The sequence below is a fragment of the Furipterus horrens genome, unplaced genomic scaffold (genome assembly GCF_987537825.1).
Source record: "Furipterus horrens unplaced genomic scaffold, mFurHor1.1.pri manual_scaffold_6, whole genome shotgun sequence".
Lineage (NCBI taxonomy): Eukaryota > Metazoa > Chordata > Mammalia > Chiroptera > Furipteridae > Furipterus > Furipterus horrens.
The window spans coordinates 104,293,301-104,319,822 of record NW_028327176.1 but is presented as its reverse complement, the minus strand read 5'-3'; the positions used below and the strand labels follow the sequence as shown (position 1 = coordinate 104,319,822).

At 36.0% G+C, this 26,522-nt stretch overlaps 1 protein-coding gene across 1 annotated transcript in view; it reads left to right on the top strand.

Moving 5' to 3' along the window:
• PKHD1 (PKHD1 ciliary IPT domain containing fibrocystin/polyductin) overlaps positions 1 to 26,522 on the top strand; it is a 440,427-nt gene that overhangs the window by 187,330 nt on the left and 226,575 nt on the right. Inside the window, exons 43-47 of the mRNA XM_090282575.1 lie at positions 7,236 to 7,348; positions 8,557 to 8,662; positions 13,297 to 13,431; positions 19,760 to 19,895; positions 22,245 to 22,491. Of these exons, the coding sequence (XP_090138701.1) occupies positions 7,236 to 7,348; positions 8,557 to 8,662; positions 13,297 to 13,431; positions 19,760 to 19,895; positions 22,245 to 22,491 (737 nt within the window). The remainder of the gene's footprint in view (positions 1 to 7,235; positions 7,349 to 8,556; positions 8,663 to 13,296; positions 13,432 to 19,759; positions 19,896 to 22,244; positions 22,492 to 26,522) is intronic.

Sequence of the window (26,522 nt, the reverse complement as noted above, 5' to 3'; positions counted from 1 at the left end):
ATTTTGCTGATGTTTTCTTTTGCTGAGCAGAAACTCTTCAGTTTGATGTAATCCCATTTATTTATTTTTTCCTTTATTTCTCTTGCTTTAGGAGATGTATCCGTGAAGAGATTGTTACGTGAAATATCTGATATTTTCTTGCCTATGTTTTCCTCTAGGACTTTTATGGTGTCACGGCTTACATTTATGTCTTTGATCCATCTTGAGTTTATTCTCGTGTGTGGTGTAAGTTGGTGGTCTAGTTTCATTTTTTTGCAGGTCCCTATCCAGTTCTCCCAGCACCATTTGTTAAAGAGGCTCTTCTCACTCCATTTTATGTTCCTTCCTCCTTTATCAAAGATTAGTTGACCATAGAGGCCTGGGTTTATTTCTGGGTTCTCTATTCTGTTCCACTGATCTATATGTCTGTTCTTATGCCAGTACCATACTGTTTTGATTACAGTGGCTTTGTAGTATTGTTTGATATCTGGTGTTGTGATTCCTCCTGCTGTGTTCTTCTGTCTCAAGATTGCTTTTGCTATTCGGGGTCTTTTTTGGTTCCATATGAATTTATGGAGTATTTGTTCTAGGTCTGTGAAATATGTCATTGGTATTTTAATAGGGATTGCATTGAATCTGTAAATTGCTTTGGGTAGTATGGCCATTTTGATGATGTTGATTCTTCCCATCCAAGAACATGGTATTTGCTTCCATTTATTTGTTTCTTCCTTAATTTCTTTCTTCAATGTTATGTAATTTTCAGAGTACAGGTCTTTTATCTCTTTGGTTAAGTTTACTCCTAGGTACTTTATTTTTCTTGTTGCTATAGTAAATGGTATTTTCTTTTTTGTCTCTGTCTCTGCTATTTTATTGTTGGTGTACAGAAATGCCTTATATTTCTGTATATTTATTTTGTACCCTGCGACTTTGCCAAATTCACTTATTATATTGAGTAGTCTTTTAGTGGAGTTTATAGTATTTTCTAGGTATACTATCATATCATCTGCATATAATGAAAGTTTCACTTCCTCTTTCCCAATTTGGATTCCTTTTATTTCTTTTTCTTGTCTGATTGCTGTGGCTAGGATCCATTAGTTTATTAATATATACTTGGGCTGCTTCTATATCTTGGCTATTGTGAAAAACACAGCATTGAATATAAGGGTGCATATATTCTTTCAAATCATGTTTTGGGTTTCTTCAGATATGTATCCAGAAGTAGAAGTGGTGGGTCATAAGGTAGTTTCATATTTAACTTTTTGAGGCCTCTCCATAATGGCTGCACCAATCTGCCTTTCTACCTACAGGGAACGCTACTATGTTTTGACTGCCAGTGGGTCAGCCAGGTTCAGAGAGCTACCTTTAATAATACTAAAGTCTTTTCATTTAGGAATGAAAGTCAATAAGATATTGATCTAGAGTGAAGTTACAGAATGAAATGGGTTTACTCAACCTAAAGATAAATAGAGAACAACTACAACTGGAAGGGTATGATTGGAGTCTTTGCTCTTGACCCTTCTTTCCTCAGAATGTAGTAAAACCTGAGCTGGGTAAAAGGCTGTGAAAAGAGCCATGAAAGGCGATGAAAAGAGCTCTGTGCTTGAGCAGGTCAGAACTTCCTCTTTCAATTCTAACCTTTTTCTATGTTCCATCCCACCATATCCATATATTAAATAACAATTTAATAATATTTTTAAAATAACTTAATGATATAAAATAACAATTGTAGATAGTCTCAGTCTATTCTTCTGTTGGTTGCTCAGCATTTCCATGTCAGTAGCCAGTCCTCATTAACTTTATGTCTAAACCTTGATTAGATTCAGTCTCTAGAGTGCCAGGGTTTCAAAACTGCTCTCCTCATGAAACATACTCTTCAAAATGTCATGTCTTTTTTTGTCTACTATTGGGAATTGGCCCATACCTTTACCCATATGTTCCTCTGTGCACTCTAAGCTGAACATGTTTTTTTCCTATGTGGTGGTGATAAAAGATTTTATATTGTTTAAATTTTTGGTGTGAAGAGAGCAACTACTTAAGTTTGGTCTTAAAAATTGCTCTTCGATTTTGGGGACACCTATATTTACATAGCAATATCAAATACTACTACTGCCCCAGTCTTGTCCATCAGGTTACCTGGTGCCTGGAGGGTTAACTTACTTTTTCTAGTACTACGTAGAAGCACACTTCAAAGAACTGACCTTCTCGGACAGTTAATTTCTGTCTGGAATTTCTCTTGCTTGCATATCCATAATACATGGACTTCTGCAAAGAATGCTGTTCAATGTGTTTTGTCCATTATAAGGGAAGGCAGAGAAAACTATTCTGTTCTGCCCTTGACCCTGTGACATGACTGTATTGCACCCTACTGCTCATAGTTCTTCACTTGCAACCTATTGTTTGGCATCCTGGTTCTGGGTCTTGCCTTCTTTTGATATCCTAGACTACAGTCTCAGACACTTCTGCCCTTGGATTCAAATGAAGCTGTCTCTGACAATTACTAACTTTGTGACTTTTGGAAAGTTACTTAATATTAGCTCCAGGTTTCAATTTCTCAGTCTATGATATAATGATAGTAATACATAACTTAGAACTCTTGTGAAAATAAATAAGACTCTAAAATCTGATACCTGGACAATAGCAGCATCTCTATAAATATTTACTATTAGTATTATACTTGGTCATATTTAAAAAAGATAAATACTTCTAAGAAAAAGAAAAAGTCAATATAAAACATAACTTGCACTGAGTTGGCAATCTTTTCGCTGGGATCTGATAACAGATTCCAACCCTGATTTTCTTTCTAATTTTTTCACTTTGAAAGGTCTTTTGTTTTCTCTTTTTAAATTTAATCTTTATTGTATTTTTTTCATTACCATTTAGTCCCCTTATATCACCCTCCCCCAGCAATCACCATGCTGTTGTCCATGTCCATGGGTCCTTTTTTCCTTTTTGCTCAGTCCCTCCACCTCCTAACCCTCACCCCCCACTAGCTGTCATCCTGCTTTCCATTTATGAGTTGGTCCCCATTTTCCTTGTCTGTTCAATTTGTTCATTAGATTCCACTTATAGGTGAGATCATATGGTATTTCTCTTTCACCAACTGGCTTACTTCACTTAGCATAATGTTCTCCAGGTCTATACACACTGTCACAAAGGGTAAAGTTTTCTTCTTTTTTACCGCCGACTAGTATGCTATTGTGTAAATGTTCCATAGTTGTTTTATCCACTCATCTATTGATGGACACTTGGGCTGTTTCCATATCTTGGTGATTGTAAATAATGCTGCAATGAACATAGAGGTTTTTATGTTCTTTCAGATTAGTGTTTTGGGTTCCTTTGGATATACTCCTGAAGTGAGATCACTTGATCAAAAGGCAGATCCATTTTTAATTTTTTGAGGTATCTCCATACTGCTTTCCACAGTGGCTGCACCAGTCTGCATTCCCACCAACAGTGAAAAAGTGTTCCCCTTTCTCTACATCCTCCCCAGCATTTGTTGTTTGTTGGTTTATTGATGAGACATTCTGACAGGTATACGATGGCATCTTACTGTGGTTTTAATTTGCATTTTTCTGATATTCAGCGATGTTGACTATCTTTTCATATGTCTATTGGCCATCTGTATGTCCTCTTTGCAGAAGTGCCTATTCAGGTCCTTTGCCCATTAAAAAATTTTTTTTGTCATTGAGTTTTGTAAGTACTTTATACATTTTGGATATTAACCCCTTATCAAATGTAGTGCCGAATATATTCTCCCATTCAATACACCATGATCAAGTGGCATTTATTCTGGGAGTGCAAGGTTGGTACAACACTCACAAGTCAATAAATGTGATTCACTACATAAACAAAATGAAGGATAAAAACTATATGATCATATCAGTAGATACAGAAAAAGCATTTGATAAAATGCAGGCACCCATTTATGATAAAAATTTTCAACAGAGTGGGGATAGAGGGAACATACCTAAACATAAAGAGGCCATATATGACAAACCCACTGCCAGCATTATACTCAACAGTCAAAAACTACAAGTGTCCTACTTAAGATCAGGAACAAGACAGGGATGTTCCTTTTCACCTCTCTCATTCAACATAGTACTGGAAGTCCTAGCCACAACAATCAGGCAAGAAGAAGAAATAAAAGGCATCCAAATTGTAAAGGAAGAAGTAAAACTGTCTTTATTTGTAGATGGCATGATACTGTACAAAGAGAACCCCAATGATTCCACCAAGAAACTACTAGAACTGATAAATGAATTCAGCAATATAGCAGGATAGAAAATTAATATCCAGAAATCAGTTGCATTTTTATATGCCAATAATGAACTAACAGAAAGGGAAATTAAGAGAGCAATCCTATTCACAATTGCTATAACAAGAATAAAATGCCTAGGAATGAACCTAACCAAGGCTGTTAAAAGACCTGTACTCAGAAAATTATGACACTGAAGAAAGAAGTTGAAAAAGATACAAGTGGAAGCATGTACCATGTTCACAGATAGGAAGAATTAACGTCATTATCATGTCCATACTACCCCCAAGCAATCTATAGATTCAACACAATTTCTATGAAGATTCCAATGATGTATTTCACAGAACTAGAACAAATATTTCAAAAATTTATATGAAACCACAAAAGGCCTCACATAGCAACATCAATCCTGAGAAAGAAGAACAAAGTTGGAGAACTCATGCTATCTTATCAAACTATACTCTAATGCCATAGTAATCAAAACAGCATTGTACTGGCATAAAAACAGACACATAGGTCAGTGGAAAAGAATAGAGAGCCTAGAAATAAACCTACACCTTTATAATCAATTAATATTTAGCAGAGGAAGCAAGCACATACAATGGACTAAATGTAGTTTATTTAATAAGTGGTGTTGGGGAAATTGGGCAGATATGTTCAGAAAAATGAAACTAGACCACCTTCTTACACCACACACAAGAATAAATTCAAAGTAGACCAACGACTTAAATGTGAGACCCAAAACTATGAAAATCCTGGAAGAAAACATAGGCAGCAAATTCTTGGACATTGCTCATAGCAATAATTTATCCAATATATCTCTCCAGGCAAGGGAAACAAAAGAAAAAATAAACAAATGGGACTACATCAAACTAAAAAGTTTTTGCATAGCAAAAGAAAACATCAACAAAATAAAAGACATTCCACCCTCATTTTCAACTGTGGCTTCCATTTGTACTAGGTTCCCAAAGCAGCTTATGGCCAAATTGCTAAGAAATGAATTATTCCCACTGTCTCTGTCCTCTTTGATCATCTCCTAGGACTCTTCATGACTAGACAGTATAACGTTAATATCTCAGTTACCTCCTGAGAAGTAGTTCTCTAAAGGGTCAAAAGATCATCTCCTTTAGGATCTCCTGTGGATCTCAGGAATGTAGAATTCTGTCCCCTATCCCTTTACTACCTCAACGTACTAAATCAGAATATCTGATGGTAGACTTAGAAATCTGTATTTTACATACCTATGTTAGGTAGGGTTGCCAGACAAAATGCAACATACTTGGCTAAATTTAAATTTCAGATATACAATTAATAATGTTTAATATTAGTATGTTCCAAATATTGTATGTGATATGTGGAACATACTTAAACTAAAAAAAGGTTTTTTGTTTCTGTTTTTTAATTTGAGAGTTAAATTTGGCTGCACTCCTATGATTTTTTTGCTAAATCTGGCAACCCGACCCTGAGTCCACAATGAACTTGAAGAGAGAGTTCTAGGAAGATGCTCACAGCAGGGTACCACTGAGCCCTATATAGAGGTAATTATGGCACTAAAGTATTGTTTTTTACAAGGGTACTTAGTGCCAAATCTCCCTGGTCCCCATTCTCTTTTCTGTGCCCTCATGCCAATGTTCAGGGTGAGCTGTCCCAGGCCCATAGTACATATTCCTGGGAGACTGAGTTACTCCGAGAGAAAATGCTCTGATGTTCTTTTTCTAACATAAGCCAGGCCATGGAAAACCCCCAGGTGATCAGGGGTGAACTCTGTAGAAGCCACTGGGGCTCCCTTTATCCCTGGAGCACAAGGCTTAGACCTGAGGTAGGCTATGTGGCCTATTCCTTGCCTTCTATTCTCTAGGTAGACATAGGTATCAAGGCCTTGGGCCAGCCGCTGAGGCTGAAAAAAGACAGATACACACAAATAGTAGTCCAGGAGCTCGATCTATTGGCTTTTCATTCCTCCCACTAAAAAATGCAGAGCAGCCAAAGAGTCATTTACTTTACTGGTGTTAAAAGGTTGCAAATTCAGACGCCTGCAGGAAGTGAAGCAGGAAGCATGGGGACTATGCCAAAATAATACATAACCTAGAAGGCATGCTTTTTAGCTCCCACTGATCCATGGCTATCGCACAGGCATTTGAGCTCAGTATTTCTAAAAACCAGAAAGTCTGAATTTTTATATCAACTGTGCTGATTTTGAAATGATGAAAACAAAATTAAAAATTTTGTGAACAGTGGATAGGCCAAGCAAAATATCTCTATGTACAATATTAGACTCTTCAGGAAGTTAGTTTTCAACACTCTCTTAAAGTATATTTCATAGTGATGAAAATATTATGGGTACTTTATTGAATTTATAAAGACTATCTCATTGTGTTCAGTTTAATCAGAATTAAAGCCTAGAACTCATATGGTCTAATGCAGAATTTAGGTTTATATGAAGATATAAAAAATATTAAATTATTTAGATAGTAAATCGTATAAAGAAATATTAAGGTGGTTTGAATGATCTAATGAGGACAAAAATACATACTCGAACTCAGCCACTGTCTCTCAGAACTAGGTATTGCTAGTGTTATCACTGGCTTTGAGCCCATAGTGAAATCATAGATTTGTTCAAAGGATCAGGCAGAACACTATCTGGACCAGGCTTTAAGGAATGACTTTGCCATTGTGTATGCTTGCATAGGCCAGAGAACTTGGATTAGATAATGCAAATAAACTATGGACATTTACAAGGACACTTTCACCTAAGAGTCCAGTTACTGAGGTGGGTAAAGAATAGCCTAGCTGAGCTGCCTGGAGGAAGAGGAATGAGAGCATCTTTGATTCCTGGAGCAGAGTGGGGAATGAGTGCACAAAAGAATAAGTGAGTTCAAAAAGTGTCAATATACCTTGACAAGAAGTGAATGAAAAAGCAATATGAGCACATATATGAGTCTTTCTAGTAACTTTATTATTTATGTAGTAACTATTATTTAACTCTCCTTAATTTCTCTAGGGAAACAGGGTGTGTGCTGCTGGTTTTGGTTACTTTTTTCATCTTGTGACCAACCAAACATCACAAGCTCTACTTCTCTCCTTCACTGGGAATACTGCACATTCTTGTACAAGGTAACTTTGGGGAAATTAATCTACATTTTGGGTATAAAGCTTAAGGTTTAACTATTTTTTTATTGTAGAATACACAGAGGTATAATATAACTTGACATCACATGAGATTTGATGATGCATCTGTCTCACTATTTTGGATTGTAACAATTTGGGGGGAAGGGAAAGGAAAGGAAGAGGGAGGTCACTTAAGAGGGTAGCAAGACAAAATGCACCTTTTGTGGCCAGAGGAGAATTCAACAGAGAGAGCCGTTAAATTTCCAAGAGATCCAAAACAACTAGTAATTCAGAGCCTCTGTGAGGCTTGAGTGCCTGGGCTCAGGACCTGAGTGCAGAGATGAGCCCTGGAGAAGAGGCTCTTCCCTTGTTACTTGCACCCTGTGAGATGAGAAGGGACTGTTCAAAGTCTTTGTTATGTAGAGGGAGGGTTATGTCATCCACTAAGATCAGGTACCCTCAGGGGAAAACAACAATGGAGTAGGGAGTTTGAGAAGCATGGGGAAAATATGAACTTCAGTCAATCAGGCTGTGATTCAAATCCTGACTTAACTCGTACTGAGTTGCCTGCTTGCTTATTTATTTATTTGTTTGTTTGTTTATTTTAGAGTCAGATCCCTTATTTGTAAAATCAGAACATATATACATTGAAAGTTGGATGTGAAAATTAGACCTTATGTAACGTACCTAAGAGAACACCTAGCATATAGTAGGAACTCAGTAACTGGTAGTTATAAATTATTATGATAATAATGGTTCAGGAATACTGCTATAATGAAAAGTGATAGGATTAAGAATAATTGTTATGCCATGTTGAAGTGCCAGCTGAGGCTAGAATTAGTACACATGTCATGAAGGTGGAGACATTACAGATGTTAGAATCCTCTTTCCCAGCAAGGGGGTGGGTTTAGAAGGGGACTGATATAGAGGTAGGGATCATATTCTGAGAAAAGGCATCCAGACTCTTTGGAAGTGGGTAAACCTAGAGAAGGGCTGACAGGATCATGGCGATCAGCGTCTTGTTGAGATCCAGGAGCAGTTCACGGAGGGTAACAGAGAAGAAAGGCTGGGGAAATGACAGTCAGAGAGAAGGGTCGTGGTTTCATCTCCATTCTCACTCACTCGTTACTTTTACTTTAATATTTTCCAATTAGAAAAAGTAGAATGTTTGCAACACAAATTGACTGAATTCCATTCTTTATTTTATTTTCTAGATGTGGTCTCTTTGTGTACCCTAAGTTTCAGCCACCTTGGGACAATGACACTGGCCCCACCCTGTTCCAAAACTTTACTGTTTGGGGAAGTGTGGGTGGTGCGCAGGTAAGTTTCTTTATTTTTTTGTTAAAACTGTTGTTTTCTCAGGGTGGTATATTATATATTGCTATTTAAAGGGAGGTGATTTGCTGCTGAGGAGAGCATTGCATATTATATTTTAAGGAGCCAACAGCATCATAGGTGTGTGTTGAATAGTTGTTGAATGAACAAATTCCTAGTTACTAAGTCAGGGTTTGTTAAATTCCTTTATGGTGACTTTCAAGTAGCTCTAAAAAAGAATAACAGAATTATAGAGATTTACAACCAGGAAGGATCATAGAGGTTGTCCATTCCTCCCATACCATGCTTAGTTAGAGATTAAAAAAAAAAAAATGAAGCTCAGAAAGCAAAGGAATTTGCTTAAGGTCACATAGTGGCACAAACAGGTACAAAATCCAGGCTCCAAATTAGGGTTGTGCATTTGATACCCTAATCTCTTGACTAATACATGCTTTAATCATAAGAAAAAGTGCTATTCATTATTAAAACTCAAAAATTGCAGCTCCAGGTAACATTCTTACCTTTACCAATGAGACATATTTTCTTCTATTTTGTTTGAAAGAGAGAAAAGTTCATGTTCAATCATTTACTTTTCATTACCACAGTGATTTCTTACAGAGAAGTTTTTCATGTTCACAGTTAACAGCAACATATGAAAATTATCCAGGGTCATTATTTGGTGCTACACAGAGAAAATTGCATACATTTTGTCTCTGCCACTTTGAAATCTGGAATCTAAGATAATACATAAATGAAAAAATATGTTTACAAGGCATTCAAGAGCCAGAATAAAAACATAAAATTAAGTCACAACAAGAAAGTTAGACATTTATTCTATGTATCCAATAAGAGAAAGATAATTGTGAATGAGGAAAGCTCCAAAACATATAATTAGGGTAGCTAACTGGAGGATTGCCAATTGTAGTTAGTATTTTTTTTCTCATTTAATTTTATAATGTACTTTGTTCTCCATAAGAACTATAAACATAAGAGTGAGAATCTAGTAGAAACATGTATTGAGTACCCTCTTATGCAGAGAAGCAATCATGCTTTGCAGAGGCTTAAATTCTGTCTCCATGCTCTTGATTAACCTTATTCTAGAGGAAATAACCTAGTAAAACAAAAAATATTAAAAGATGATCATTAAAGTCAGTTTTCTCAAGTTCTCCCACCAGAAGTGCTAAATTAATGAAAACAAAATATCCTTTAAGATTGAACTTTTGTGCACTCGAAAGCCCAAATAATGAGAATGTTTTTAGAACTTCACTTTTATGAGGAAAGTAAAGGAGAGCCATTAACATGATAGCAGAGAATTTAAAAAGTAAGTTCCTCCAAAACAATCTGAAAAAAAGAATAAAATAGGAGGATTTATACTTCCTTATTTCAAAATGTACTACAAGGCAATAGTAATCAAGGTAGTGTGGTACAGGCACAAAAACAGAAATATAAGTCAGTGGAATAGAATTGAGTCCAGAAATAAACCCATACATCTATGGTTAACTGAGTTTTGACAAGGATGCCAAGAGCATTCAACGGGGGAAATAATAGTCTTTTCAATAAATGATGCTGGAACCACTTAGAGAACCACATGCAAAGAAATGAAATTGGATCTTCACCTCATACAATTTACAAAAATTAACTCAAAATGCTTCTAAAACCTAAACATTAGAACAAAAATTATGAAATTCTTAAAAGAAAACAAAAGGGTAATTCTTTATGATCTTGCATTAAGTAAAGGATTCTTGGATATGACACCAAACAAATAAACAAACAAACAAATCCCAAAAAACAAAACAAAAAAAACCAAGTAACAAAAGAAAAATAGTTTAACTTTATCAAAATTAAAAATTTTAATGTTTCTCTTCTCAAGAAGAGAAAACAAAACTTACAGAATGGGAGGCAATATCTGCAAATTATATACAGAAGGGCTTATATCTAAATCTAGAATACAAGTATCTAGAAAACTCTTAACAACTCAAAATGAAAATGATAAATAAACCAATTAAAAAATGAGCAAAGGATGTGAACAGATATTCCTCCACAGAAGATTCACAAATGACCAATAAGCACACAAAAACATGTTCAACATAATTAGTTATTAAAGAGAAGCGAATCAAAACCACAGTGACATATGACCACTTCATCTCCCCTAGGATGGCTAGAATCAAAATGGTAGTTAGTGTTGGCAAAGATGTAGAGAACTTGGAACCCTCATGCACTGTTCATGGGAATTCAAAATGGTCTAGATGCTTCAGAAAAACATCCTGGAAGTTCCTCAAATAATTAAACATAAAGATACTGTGTGATATATGTTCTCCTTTTCCTAGAGAAATAAAAACATATTCTCACAGGAGTGTATACACAAATGTTTATAGCAACATTATTTAAAATAGCCAAAAGGTGAAACAACCCAAATATCTACCAATGGACAAATGGATAAATATAGTGTGGTATATCAAGACAATGGACTATTATTCAGCCATAAAATGAATGAAGTACTATACTGCTACCTGGATGAACCTTCAAAACATTATGCAAGTAAAAGAAGCCAGTTACAAAAACCACATACTGAATGATTCCACTCATACAAAAGATTAGAATAGGAAAGTTTATAGAGATGGAAAGAAGATTAAAGGTTACTTAAGGCTAAAGGATATGGTACTTCATCTTGAAGTGAAAATGTTCTAAAGTTGACTGTGGTGATGGTTGAACATATCTGTGAATATACTAAATCCTTTCAATTGTAAACTTTAAATACATACGTGAATTGTATGGTGTGTATATCTTAATAAAGCTCTGTTTAAAAACCCAAATAAGCCCTGGCTGCTGTGGCTCAGTGGATTGAGCGTCGGCCTGTGAGCCAAGTGTCACAGGTTCGATTCCCAGTCAGGGCACATGATTAGGTTGCACGTCAGGTTCCCAGTTGGGGGTACAAGTGAGAGGCAACCACACAGTGATGTTGCTCTCCCTCTCTCCTTTCCCCTCTCTCTAAAAATAAATAAATAAACAAAACAAAAGAAAACAAAAAACCCCAAATAACCTCTTTGGTATGTAGCCATGTAAACTTTTAAATGTTCCCTATTCCTATCTGTGTGACCTTAGGCAAAGCCCATTTTTTTTCAATCTCACTCCTAAAATGGAAATAGTAATAGTACCTAACCGATAAGTTTGCTTGGGGAGTTAAATAAGCGCTTGCATGTAAAGGGCCTAGAAGCGTGCCTGAACCTCTGTGGGTGCATAATAACAGCTGCTGTTATTACCATTGTTAGCACACAGGATTGGGTAGTGGTAGAGCAATGCTGAATATGTGTCTGGAAACTGTAACATTGAGAAGTGCCTTCTGCACTGTAAAAAGAACATAGTGTTTAAAGGCCATAAACTTTTATTATTAAATATATCTGATGGTATTCTTGTCATTAGACACATGTGATATATATAGATATCAAATCAGAATATCCCAGTAGGTAAAATTTCTACTGTGTGTAAATATAAATTTATATCTATTTGATATTGATAGTTAATATATTTTGTATATTTTATCATTTAATCATTTTAACATTTGGGGGAGCATCAGTATTACCCTCCTTTTGTAGATAAGAAAACTCTGAGTTAGGGATAAAATGCTTGTTCATGCCACACAGCTCAGAATTGCTGGATTCCAACTCAGGCGATCTGATCCTTCTGTATGTATATTAATAAAAGTTGAGAAAAACACCCTCTCTTCACTGGATCTCATAAATGTAGAACGACTTTTTTAGATGGGGAGAGAGAGATAAAAGACCATATTATAAAAGTTGTATATATGCCACAAATAGGGGCTTTCTGCTGTTTTGTATTGGTTTCCTTTAAAAATTAGATGTTAGCAGTTTTTAACTAGGAGTATATTTGCCAGAATTTAATGCTTAAGAAGCATTAAAAATAAAAAAGATATGAAGGCAACCATTACACCATTTAATGAATAAGGAGTTAGGTTAATTGCTAGTCCTGATCTCCCACCCTGCCTTTAAAGGTGATTTAACTGAGGCCGAAGGAGAAGTTAAATATCTTTTACAAGATTACCTGGTTAGTTAATATCAGTGTTAGGTGAACATAAAGGTTTCTGTTCCCCAAATTAACGGGATTCTTTCAATTCTATTAAGCTAATTCTGTTAATACTTGATCCCCATTTGAGCCTACTAGCACAAGGTGTCATAAATATATATATTGAGTCTGTAGTCATGCCCAATTGCTTATTTCACATTTGCAATTCTCTGGCAATATTAATTAATATATACTACACTGAGGAAAATGTTAAAAACTGGAGTTCTTGAATGCTATGTTTTTCTCCATTTATGTTGTATAACTTGTAAACAGCAAGTTTATTTTAGATAGGTGAAAAATTCACATTGATCTTTCAGCTATTAGGAGGAAAAATGGAAAGTACAGAGGGGATGTTACCAAAGGGTACTAGTTAGTACTGACCTCATGGAAACTTTGGGATGTCTGTACAGATATTGATGGGCAAAAGCTGCTTGAATATGGTAGCATACTTATTTGTACTTAGTCAATGATTAAAGAAGTTACATGAAGTCTGCAAGAGAAACCAAGCCTCAGACTTTTGCCATAACGTATGCTGTTTTTTTTTTTTCTTTTTTTAATAGATTTTTAGAAGTAGCAATCTTCACTTGAAAAACTTCCAAGTTTATTCATGTAGAGATTTTGGAATTGACATCTTAGAAAGTGATGCGAATACTTTAGTTACTGACAGCTTATTACTTGGTCATTTTGCCCACAAGGTGAGTACCCTAGTGTGGTTGTTTTAGGCTGTCTATTAAAACAGAATCATATGTGCTGGGCCTCCTTGTGATCCAGGTTATGTAATTTTAACAACATTCTTCAGTGACTCTTGCATTTAACTGGTAAAAGCTAGAGGATATTTTATTTGTAATAGTGCTGATATTTAAAAGAAAATTCAAATATACCCAAGAATTCAACGTTAAAAGTCAATGTAAATCATAAAGATCATGAGTAGTTTGCAGAATTCTTATTTGGTTGCAATTTAGCACTATTATCCATACCAATTTGGTAATGTACATAATAATTTTAGGTTAGTTTACTCTAACCTCACAATAATTATAGAATAGCATGATTCCATATTGTCTCTCTGCATTGTTGTTTGCAAGTTTCTACATCAATATTTTTTTTATAGAGTTCTTACTCTGTTTAGGGTACTCCCCTGAAAAAAATAAGTAATATATATTTGCATTGTTTGCCATAGTATGCTATAATTTCTTATGAGATTCCCAAATACTTCCTTAAGTATGGTGTTAAAAAACAAAATTCAACCAAATAAATTTGAAGATCTAATTGGCTTTATGAAGAGATTAATGAATTAGGAAGCATCCCATCTAAATCTCTGAAAAGTTGTACAAAACAGAAGGCTTTTATAGGCAAAAGGATGTGACAGGGGAGTTCTTAGCAAAAGCAGAGAGAGGTTTATTTTTAGGCTAGGTCATCTTTGGGGGATGGGGCAGGAAACGGCAGGGTTTTTATCATGCAGATTTTACCTCACTAGCATTGATCAGGAAATTTCATACTGATTGGTCTAAATTCCACTTCTGGAAGAGGCTGAAACTTCTATTAGGTTAGTTACTAGGTTTTGGTTTGGCAACTTGGCTAAGTAAAAGTGACTCCATTTTGGCCTGTTGTCTCTTTTTATAACTGTGGGTTTCCACACGATCAACATCAGACTATATATACATGACTTCTCTGCCACTGCAAGGCCAGGTTACCAGAAAGTAGATGAGGCAAAGAGGACCTTCGAGAAGAGAAGTACCTTTCTCTTTCAGGGAAGCTCATGTTTGCCATTGGCATCAGTAGGCATCAGACCTATAATGCATCCTCTCAGTTCTTGCTTTTGAAAGAGGTACGCGCAACACATTGTCATAATAATCAGAGATGGAAGAGAATTATGGTTCTTCTGAGAACCTAGAAAAGAGCATTTTCTTTAGTTTGTTTCTGAATCCTTTGGCTACTTGATATTTAAATGATAATTATTGACTTTTGTACTTCCCTTAGAGATTATTTCATAACTCTAGATATAAATATTAAGATTTAAAAAATCCTTTGGTTTATAAGCTACATTTTCCTGTTTAATTCTCAAACTTACTAAGAACCATCCTTTTCAGAAGGGAAATACCTATCAGTTTTTCCTTTTCTCTGAAAGGATTGCCACCTCAAGAGATGATTTTTCTTTTTAGACTGCATAGTTTTCCAGGAGAGGAGGGGACCCAGGGTTAGATTTTGTGACACAATAGATCAAATGCCCTTAAATTTCTCCAAAGTAACCTTAGAGAAGATGCTAAAAACAAAATGTCCATCGAGCTGAGTAACTGTCTTGGTAAATTAATGTCATAACATCTTAATTGATGCTAAATAGACATCATGATTAACAGAAGAATGACATAAATTAAGATATACATTTTGACAGAAGAGTGGTTATCATGAGATAAAAAAACAACCACACGCCTGTGATGTGATCTGCCAGGAATGCAATGTCACGAGGGCCTTTTAGTCTCTTAACAAGTAAGTGCAGGACACAAGTCCCTGGATGGAAAAGGTCAAATAGTTTGTTTTAGGGGAGACTTAGATCTTGATTAGGGATCCAAATAATAAAACCATGTCATTTTAGAGTTAAATATTATTATACCTAAGTGTTAATCTAGGTATAGTTGGAACTCCTGAATTTACAGGTGAAGAAATAGAGGCTTTAGAAAGGCAAATGATCGCCTCAAATCCATGCCTAGTAGTATGGAGGTGGAACCACCTGGATAAATACTCCTGGTCAAATACTCTTTCAGTTATACATAGAAAATAGCCTTAGCAGTGAGCATTTGTTACTACCTACTCCAATATTTCCTGAACTGTTTTCCATGGAAGACTAGCCCCAAGATAGGGTCCAGGAAAAGGAAAATTCTTATGTTAATTACATTTAGGATATGCTGCTTATCACACCTCTTTGGTTAATTACATTTAGGTAATGAAGTTTAATCACACCTCATATCCCATAGTAACACATTAAAGGTTCTGCAGAGTCCTAGGGTTAAAAATTAACAGGAAAAATATTCCCAAATCTTTATCTAACATTGTATTGCTTACATTTATTTGGGAAACTTTTTATTGACACAAGAAACTTTTAGGCCCTGGCTAGGTAGCTCAGTTGGTTGGCATGTCATCATGTACACCAAAAAGGCTGTGAGTTCGATTCCCAGTCAGGGCACATACCTAGGTTGCGGGTTCGATCCTGGGTCAGGGCACCTATGAGAGGCAACCAATCAATGTTTCTCTCTCACATCAAAGTCTCTCTCTCTCTCTCTCTCTCTCTCTCTCTCTCTCTCTCTCTCTCAAATCAATGAACATACCCTTGAGTGAGGATATAAAAAATAAAAGTAAAAAAGAAACTGTGTCAGTAAAAAAAAAAGATACCCAGCCTTTGTGGTTATGGAACTGATTTTAGCCTCTATGTCTTTCATGCCTGCCATTCCTTTAGGGATTAAGATTTTCAGAGAATTTGGCCTCTCATTCTTAAACCTTCCACCTACATTGGACTGTGGCACATAATTATGAGTGAGTCATATCCTAAAACAAACACTAGTTTCTGTAAGACCTTGTTATAATCAGAAACAATTTTTCCCCCTCTAACTCAGCATATTTGTGTAAATGCTTGGTACTCTCACACCCAACATTACCTTTCTATAGAGATGGTAGGATAATTTCCAGTGAGGATGACTTTAGTATACAAGACCAAGAGATGCAGTCTACCATCATTATACTGTACATCCCCATTTGGTTGTGCAGTTTAAGCCGGTTGTCCTAGCGTTCACCTAACTAGTACCCCTTTCATACTCTCAGCAATGGCCTGCTTTGGGTGTAAATTAAGCTCATCCTACTTTTAGAAGAATGTAGGATGCTTGCCTTTTTGTGGTTATTATAATTAATTTGAGAAGATGATACTACTTTTAAAAATATCATATAGAGCTGCTGATGGGGTTTGTTCATTTTTTTCTCCTATTTCTCTATGGGTTCCTTTCCATTTTCACTGGTGGATTTTTCTTCCTCAGTTTAGGCCTTTCATTTTTTTTGTTTCTTTCAATTCTGTGGTAGGGCTCCTTCTCTTTTCAATATACACGCTCTCCCTGGGAGAAATCTCATTTTCTCTAGTGGTTTCAATTACCATCCACACGCTGATGTCTCTCATATATTTGCATTTATTTCCACCATCTCATTTTGTGCTTTCAGTTTGTAATTAGTTTTCTTTGCTTCTTTTTTTTTCTACTTTCCAAACTTCATTTGTCTTGCATTGAGTAGTATCATATATATATATATATATATATACTTATTTATTCATTTTAAAGTTATTTATTCTTTATGATTATTTGTATTATTAGATTTAAATTTAACATGCCTGCTTGTCTTAAAGTCTAAATTATATCAGCACTGTTAAACTTTACCTAAGCAATGCAAAGTCCTTAAACTACTTTAACTTTTTCTTCACCTTCCCATCTTGTATATTACTTTTCTCTAGTATTTATTCCACTTTTAAAAATAAATGTTTTATGAAAATATAATATTTATGGAGAAAAGTACAAAATCATGAGCAAAGATCTTAATGGATTTTTAAAAAGCAAAAACCATGTACATGGTGCACAGTCAAGAAATAAAACATTACTACTTCCTCTGAAGCCCCCCATGCCTCCTCTCATTTAACCCAACCCCAGGATCCAGCCAGAAGGGAAATATTATTCAGACTTCTATAGACAGAGATTGATTTCAAGTCTGTTTTTGAACTTTATATAAATGGAATCATAGGGCATGTAACTCTTTTGTGCCTCCCTTCTCTGACCTGATATTATGCCTATGAGATTCATTATTATTATTTTTTATGTAACAATAATTTATCCTTCCAGTTGTTATGCAGCATTCTAATTTATGACTGTAACACAATTTTTTTAAAAAAGCTATGTTGCTATCGACAGACATTTGATTAATTTGCAATCTTGGGTTCCAAATGTTGATGCTATGAGCATTCTTCTAGATGTCTCTCTATTTGCATTCATTATTGTTGAATGCTATATGCAAAGTTGTAAAATTGCTGGGTCAAAGGATATCCCTTCAGCGTTAGTAGGGAATGACAAGCAATAGGCTCGAGTGTTTACACTTGCACTGGCAGGCGGGTGAAGAGTTTCCCAGCTATGTCTTGGTATTTCTCCTGACCGGTATCCTGGAGATATTCTCATGTCTCCCTATTATTGGAGCTCTTGCTCCTGACTGCCACATGTACCTTCATTCTGATTTAATTCATCATTTATTACAGCGTAGCCTGCAGCGACGTCCTTAACAAGTAGGAGGTCTGTGGGACGCAAATGTTTTGAGCTACAAATGGAGACCCCTTATTAGTAGGTTGTTGGTTACAGAACACCAGGTTATGTTCATCTTGCCTTGATGTTTTGAAGGCAATGCTCCATTGTCTTCTAGCTTCTAGCCTTGGGGTTGAATAGTTTTAAGGTACTCTAATTTTAGGTCTTTTATTTGTAACCTTTTAGTTTTATTTTTTTGGAAGTTTTTAGGGTGTTGTCCTTGTCCCTGGTATTTTGCAACGTCAGTATGATGTATCATGTGTGGCTTTTGTTTTAACCACTGGTTAGGCACTGCGTGAGACCTTTCAGTCTTATTTCTTTGAGAATTCTATAATTCTCCCTTTATTTTTCCTTTTTTGGGGTGGAAACCATTATTATTTGGATAATGGGTCTCCTAAATTGTTTTTCTAATCTTAATTTTCTCTCTGATTTCCCAACTGTATTTTTATTCTGCTTACTAGCGTATTTTGTCAATTTTTTTCTGTTGAATTTGTTATTACTGCTCTCTCATCTTTTGTTCTCTTTTCCTTTCTGAACCTCCTCCCCCCTTTTTAGGCTCCTTTTTCTTGTTTCATGGATATAAACTTATTTCTCTGAGGTTATTAATGACAATGTTTAACTTTTCTTCTGATTTCTATACTGGTTTTGTCTCCACTGGTTTTCTTCTGTTTGTTTCTCTTTATCATTCTTTCCTGTTGGAGGTCCCTGAAAAATTCTGGTGATCCTCAAATGTACAATTATTTTTAACAGTGGGTCCATGAAACACCAACATGCTGATTATATGGAGTTTGTTGGAGAGATTTTGTGGTAAATCCTGGAAGTTATTTTGTTTTTCTAAAAATATTTTTAATTTTTATTTTATATTAACATACAGTAAAACTGACTTTTTTGATGTACAGAGTCTGATTTGTAACATATGTATAGACTTGTATAACCACCGTCACCACCACTATCAAGATACAGAACAGTTGCAGCAACCCCAAAATACTCCCTAGAGCTCCACTTTGCAGCCACATCCTCCGCTCACACCAACCCTGGGAATCACTCCTCTATTCTCATTTTGTCTTTTCAATAATCACTTATATGGAAACAGATAGAGTATAACCTTTTTGACACTGGCTCTTTTCACTCCCAAATGCCTTAGGGATTTATCTAATTTATTGCGAAAAACAATATTTTATTCCTTATGTTTGTTAGATAATATTCTACTATTAGGATATACCACAGTTAGTTTACCCACTCATTTGTGAAGGACATTTGAGTTGTTTCCAGATTTGGAGATTACAAATGAGACTGTTAAAACCATTTGTGTAAATTTTATGTATGAAGATAAATTTTCATTTCTGTAAGATAAACACCTAGGGATTAAATTACTAGATCGTATGATAAGGGTATGTTTAACTTTATAAGAAACTGTCAAACTGTTTTCCACAGTGGCTGTGCCATTTGCTTTCCCACCAACAATATATGAGAGTTTCAGTCGTTCCTTATCCTCGTAAGCATTTGGTGTCATCACAGCTTTTTATTTATCATTCTAATTTATCTGTAGTGTGTACTTTGTCATGTATGTGATATGTAAATATTTCCTCCCAGTCTGTAGCTTGCCTTTTTATTATCTTAATTGTTTTTATTTGTGCATTACAGATTGTACTTCATGTGGCCAGTTCTCTTATTTTTCTTACCTTCTTTTTTCCCTCCTAAATCACAGGGAAGCCTATGTATGTCAGCTGGGATCAAAACTCCCAAAAGATGGGAACTGATAGTGTCTAACACAACTTTTGTTAATTTTGATCTCCCTGACTGTGTGTCCATCAGAACCTGTTCGGGCTGTTCTCAAGGGCAGGGTAAGTTGATTGAATAAACAAGCCAGACAGTAAATAAAACCAACACTTAAGTAAATATGATAAATAGTGGCAAAGCCTTTGTGATTTATTATTTCTTTCAGTTATAAAATTGCATCAATAGAAACTGCTGCTCAAAGCACCTAAGAGAAATCCTAGAGCAAGCCAGGTGTTCTCAATGTGGCTCCTGCACCTCCCCATTCTTTTTCCTGTAGTTGCATCTGTCACACTATCATGATGCAATTTCTCTGCTGGACTTGGAGCTTCACAAAGGCAGGGAGTATGTCTCTTCTGCTCACAGTTTTATCATTAGCATCTAGTAGCCTGGTGCCTAATAGGCTCATTGATTAAATTAATGTTGAAGTTGAATGGATAGACATATGACTATATAACGAACATACATGCCACCTTTACCAAAAGAGCCAGAAATTAGTACTTTATGTTTTCAACGGCCCAAGGTTTGTTGTCTGCACAGAGAGAACCAAAGGAATTCTTGTTCACTTGTTAACCACGTTTCAGAGGTGGTGAGAAATACCTCAGCAGACTCACGGGCTATGGTGAAAAGAAGTAGAGAGCAATCTAGTTGATTTGATCATTGTAAACAGCCAAACCAAGTAATTCAAGTAAATATGCTCTTGTGGTTTGAATCACCAATTTAGATAATTGTTTGTTTTTTTAATTAAATGAATAATCAGCAAGTCTCCACTTTACTTTTTTCTTTTCTTTTTTTTTTCTTTTCCTATATAGGCAGAGCCCAAAACTGTTTTTATTTGGATGGCATCTGAGTATAAAATTGTAGAAACAATAATAGGAATAAAAAAGAACTTATTGCATTTTATTTCAAATGACAACTCTTCAGTTCTTTAATAGCTTTGCTGTTTCATATTGTTCATAAGACATTGAAACAAAGCACTCTACTCCTTATTTGCTCTAATTCCTTCTCGCTGAATAATCCTGGCTAAGTCATATTGCTTATTTATTTAAAAACTGTCTATTCCAGTTTAAGCAACTGGGTGTACAAAGATGAAAAACACATAGTTCTTGTCTTCCAGAAGTTCTTGATCTAGGCACAAAAGTTAATGTTTAAACTAGTCACTGTACTGGTGTGAGGAGTACAACCCTAGGAAACTGAACTGGGTCAGTGAAAGGAGCAAGGGAGGAGGTCAGGTGAGATTTCATAGAGGTGACTCTTAAGCAAGGTTTTGAAAGGTGAATGGAAATTTGCAAGGGAGAATGTGCCAAGAAAGGTTTCTAAGTATTAGGAACCTCATATTCAAAAAGTTAAAAATTAAAATGCCAATAGGATTTCATTGTAGAGTTTCAGGTGAGTGTGGTGTTAGATGGACTATAGGAGTTGCAGGAGGTTAATCATGGAAATGTTGAATGCATGACTTAATTCACTGCATGGACCCCACTGGGTGCAGAATGAAAAGTTCGGGGCCTCCACTTATTTGTATCTGATTCTCTTTCATTTTTCTTTTTGTGTATTTTATAATGTACATGATACAGAAGTATCATATAATAGCATATGTCCTGAGAAATATGTACTCAATTTAAAAAATTGAATGACAGGGGTGTGTGAATAAGAAGACCACTGCTCTAGTTTCTTCCTGGGCAACTGGACTAGCAGCGTTGCAGTGAGTCACATGGAGGTGGCACGAGGAACAGACTGCTAAGAAGTACGGCCCTAGAGCAAATACTTAGAAGTGTGTTACTACTACTATTGATATTTGTCCATATGATTAAATGTTGCTTTTGAGGGTAAATCTTTCAAGTATAAACCTTGTAAGAGGTGGGATTAAACTCACCACAGAAGAATGGGAGCAGGCAGATTGAGACAGATTGAAAGACTAAATGAAGACACCTTTAGTATTTAGTAATTATTAAGTTAGTGTCCTGGGTCTCTAGTTCCCACGAGAACAGTTTCCCATCCTTGGTGCTCTTAGTATTTTGAGCTGGTTAGTTTTTTTGTTGTGGGGACTATCGTGTGCATTGAGGCTATGTATCAGCATCCTTACCTCTACCCACCAGATGTCAATCCACCCAGTTTCAGCAGCCTCGAATGATTCCAAATAGGGCCAAATGACCCCTGGTTGAGAGCTGCTGCCCTAGAATACAGGCTGCATGAAGGCAGTGTCAATACTGCTCTTGCTTCCCACTGTGTCTCCAGGATGGACCACAGAGCTTGGCATTCAGGAAGCACTCATGATATTTTTTCTTGAATAAATGAATGAGTTGCAAAACTGTATAACTATGCAATTTAAAGTACTGAAAATATCCCAGTGAATTCAGTTACAATTTGTTATAATAGTCTTCTGTGTCATGTGTAACACTCTATCTTCCATTTGATAGGTGGATTTACTGTGAAGACCAAACAGTTGAAGTTCGCAAACTCTCCAAACTTAGTAGCATTTCCATTTCCTCATGCAGCGATTTTAGAAGACTTGGATGGGTCTCTGTCTGGGAAAAATGGAAGTCATATTCTTGCTTCTATGGAGACCCTCTCTGCTTCTTGTTTGGTCAATGCCAGATTCAGTCAGATTGTCCCGGGCAGTGTCTGTGGGGAAGACATTCTCTTTCATCGTATGTCAGTTGGATTGTAAGTTGAATTAACTTTACTTTTCAGTTTGCTAATGAGCATACATATATCATTCAGGCTGCTGAGGTTCATATATTTGATCTTAGCCAAAAGGCTGAGAAATGATGTTGAGGTTTATAAAAAGGGAATTGTTTTCTAGATTCTATTTAAAGTATTTAGTTCTACACAAGTGATGTGGGACTAACTTTGACAGCTGTCAAATCATCAGTTTGTGGTAGTTTTAGGCTGATTCAAATGGCAGCTAACTTTCAATATCACTGGTCCAGAACTTGTAGTCCATGACCTCATATTGACATTTTGAGCTAATAGCTTCCTATTGAAAAGACTTGCAACCAACAGAGTACTTGAAATGTATTTAAATTAAAAGTATTAAAAATTTCAATAATGTCCATTCTCATTTATATACATTTACTCTCCCCAAGCTCTTTTTAAATGTTCGATATGCTCCAGGGAAGCAATTGCTGATGCTTTCCCATTACTTGTAAAGTTGCTTCATTCCAGTTCATTTTCCTTGTTAATTTCATGAACTATTGGATTTGTACAATACATTTCCTATTAATATTGGAGCAAGGACTCCTTGCTTATGCTAGTCAAACTACCATTAAGTTAGCAGCTGGGCTGTTTACAATGCATGATAATATTGCTTCTGCCCTCTTTAATTTTCAGGTAATGATTGCTGAGTGTCTAGGGTTCTACCTTTTACCTGTTTCAGATACGTTGTATAGATTTAGCCACACTTCTTTCCTCCCTTTTAGTGTCTTAACTGCATGAATACTAAGTCAAGTGATTCTGCTAGAGTATGTTGGCATCTTCTTTAAAACCAGTAAACTTCAGAGAGTGAGTCAATGTGGCTAGGGTTGCACTGTCTGCATTTTAAATGCACATGGAATCAGTATCTTGAAATTCTGTTTTAAAAGCTTTAGTAATATGCTGCTAGCATCAAATCGTCTGAAATGTTTTTTTCACTTTTGCTGTTTATTATTCTATCTAATGTTAACAGGCCCAATTCCAGTGAGTAAAATTGCAATGTGGAGGGATATGTTTTTATTATTAATCATTTTGATTGTACAGAGTATGACTTTTAAAAAAATCCTCACAGATGCCTCCTGATTTTTATTATTTCCATGATTTCTTTTTACCAAAGGCATTTTTAATGAGTGCTTTCAGATTTATAAAAGTTAGTGATTTATTTCTTCCATGCTTTTTGTTACAAATAATGAAAATTAAAATAGATTTGTGTAGTTAAAAATAACATTGCATGCTTGTATTATATTTATTTCTCTGTGTTCTTTATACTCCTTTTTTTATGCCTTATTTTGAGACCTGTTGGGAGACTGTCTTTTGGAGAGGCACTTAGTGGTGGCATTAGAAGGCTCTTGTCTAAGCATCTGTTCCTGGAGATCTACAGGACAGGATACTTTGGTGCTTAACTTAGCAGCAGGTCATGATCCCAGCACTTAGGGATTGATAAGGTCAAAAAGATAATAATTCTGAAATAATATTCTAAATGGCTTCAAAATGCTCCTACTAGAGTAAAAAGCGTGTCTTATTTGTCTGAAATTTTCCTGGTTTTAAAAAGAGAAAAATCTCATGTGCCAGAGAGCCTTTCAGTCTTGAGAAAATCAGGATGGTTGGTCACTGTACTCTCCCTTCTTCTATTTAAAAATTTTTCACGTTGACCCACAGGTCTATGGACGAATGCCCAACTATCCCCAATTAGCTCCAGGGAAGTCTCAGCATGCTCCCAAATAAAAGTCTCTTGACCCTAGAGTCCTCACTTCTAGGAGAAGATGATTGGATTAGATGGTCCCTAGGATTTGCTAGTCAAAGTGGACCAGTATCACCTGGGGTTTTGTTAGGAATGGTTAATTGAAGACGTCACCCCAGACATCCTGAATCAGGATCCCCAGGTGAATATATTCAGGTTTGAGAAGTACTGTACTGCTCTAAGGTCCTTCTAACTTTATCTTTCTATGAGTCTATCCTTAGCAATTTGTGCTCAGTGACTTGATCTTTGTCCCAGAGCATTATAACCTCATTAGGAACATGTCAGAGCTAATGAGCAATTTGAATTCAGCATAGATACAAACTTTGCTGCATTTCAGAGAGAAAGGATTAATTTATTGTGCTATTTGCCCTGGAGCAAGCACCCTAAGAGTTGATTTACAAAGCTCTCACAGTCATGGTCTTCTGGGGTTGCCCGTTGATGGAGATCTGATATGGCACAAGCACCCTGCTGTCTTTCCTTTGGCCTCTTACCCCACCACCCTCAGCAAGAGGTCCCAGGGGGCTGAGCATGTGGTCTTGCATAGCTGCACAAACAAAACACCACCTTCCATTTTGCTAACAACCAAGTAGTTGGAGTGGACTTTTTTCCTTGGAAGCCACTCTCTATTGTTCAATTTCGCTATAACTTTTTTTTTTTGACATCGGCAACCTTCTGTTCTGTCCCTCACTATCTTATTTAAATCTGATGGGTACCCGAATTTGTGGCACTTCCTGTTCTATAGCTTCCTCTGACTTCACCCTAACAGTTGGATTGACAGAGACATAAATATTTGAAGTTGGTAATAATATTAATATTTAGGTGAAGAAAAATTTTCTGATCTCTACAAGGAAGAGTCTAATTTTATGTTTTATTAAAATGACAACATGCTTGATCTTCATGAAAGCTGCTTATATAGTTCCCTCCCTCACTCACCAGTTCTAAAATCAGGCTTTCTGCAGGAGCCACAAGTATTCTGGATAGTGTTCTTTTCCCAACTTCTCTTTTTACCAATCTCATCTACCAGGCCCATCCTTCCTGATAAGGTAGGGGTGGTGTTAGCCCAACCAATGTCAGGCCGGATCTCATTTCAAGAAAATATGTCAGTGATTTGTTCTCTCTAGAGAGCTCATAATGATGACATGCCTAACATAATGCTTGAATTTAACCATCCCCAAATTTAGAGAAATGTTTTCTTTTGCATAGACATAATTACATGGAATAAGCATAATATTCTCAATAAATTTTGTGTGCTCCTTCCAGATCTCCTTTGTAAGCTCCTCTCGTTGTTCCTTAAGTGCTAGTGTGTCTTGGGGTTCTGCAATGAGTTTTCCTTTCTCTCAAGTCACACTCTTCCCAGATGATCTGGGTTATTTCACCACTTTGGTTAACATTCACTATTGCTTCCAGATTTTTTTCTTTAGTCTACACAACTGTACTCAGCTCTGGACTCATTTATCCAACTGTCCTTAGGATCTGCACTGTCTAATACTGTAGCCACTATTCACCTATGGTTACTAAACACTTGAAACATGGGTCACCCAAAATTGAGATGTAATGTAAGTTGTAAATTACACACCATATTTCTAAGACTTGCTATGAGAAAAGAATGTAAAATATCTTAGCAATTTGTTTATATTATGCTTCAGTGATAATATTTTAGATACATTGGGTTAAATATATTATTACAACTAATTTCACCATTTCTTTTTACTTTTTAATATAGCTACATAAAACTTAAGGTTATGTCTTTGGCTTACATTAATGGCTTGAATTATATTTCTATTGAGCAGCAATGCTTTCAGTGCTTTCACCAGAGTGTATCATAGCTACCGAAAACCCGACTTGCCAAAACTGAATTTATGGTCTCTATCCACAGACCTGTTCTCCACTGGGGTTCAGGAAATGCTTCAGTTGTCTAAGCCAGAAACACGGAGTTATGCTTGACTGATTTTCTTACCTGATTTCACACATTAATCACCTACCAAGTCCTATCCATTTTACCTCTTCCAAAAATTCACCTTGAGTCTTTCTACTTCTCTTCTTCCCAAATTTCCCCCTCTAGTGCAGGCCACTATACCTCTCACCTGAATAATCACAACAGCCTCTTAGCTTGCCACTTTTCTGTGCTCCCGTCCTTTAACTTAATAACTGAAGATCTGGTCTTGCTATTCACTCATTCCCTTGCTTGAAACCTTTTAAGATTTCCCAGTGTCTCTGGAAAAAAGTCCAACATTCTTCATCTCTCACGGGCCCTTTATGACCT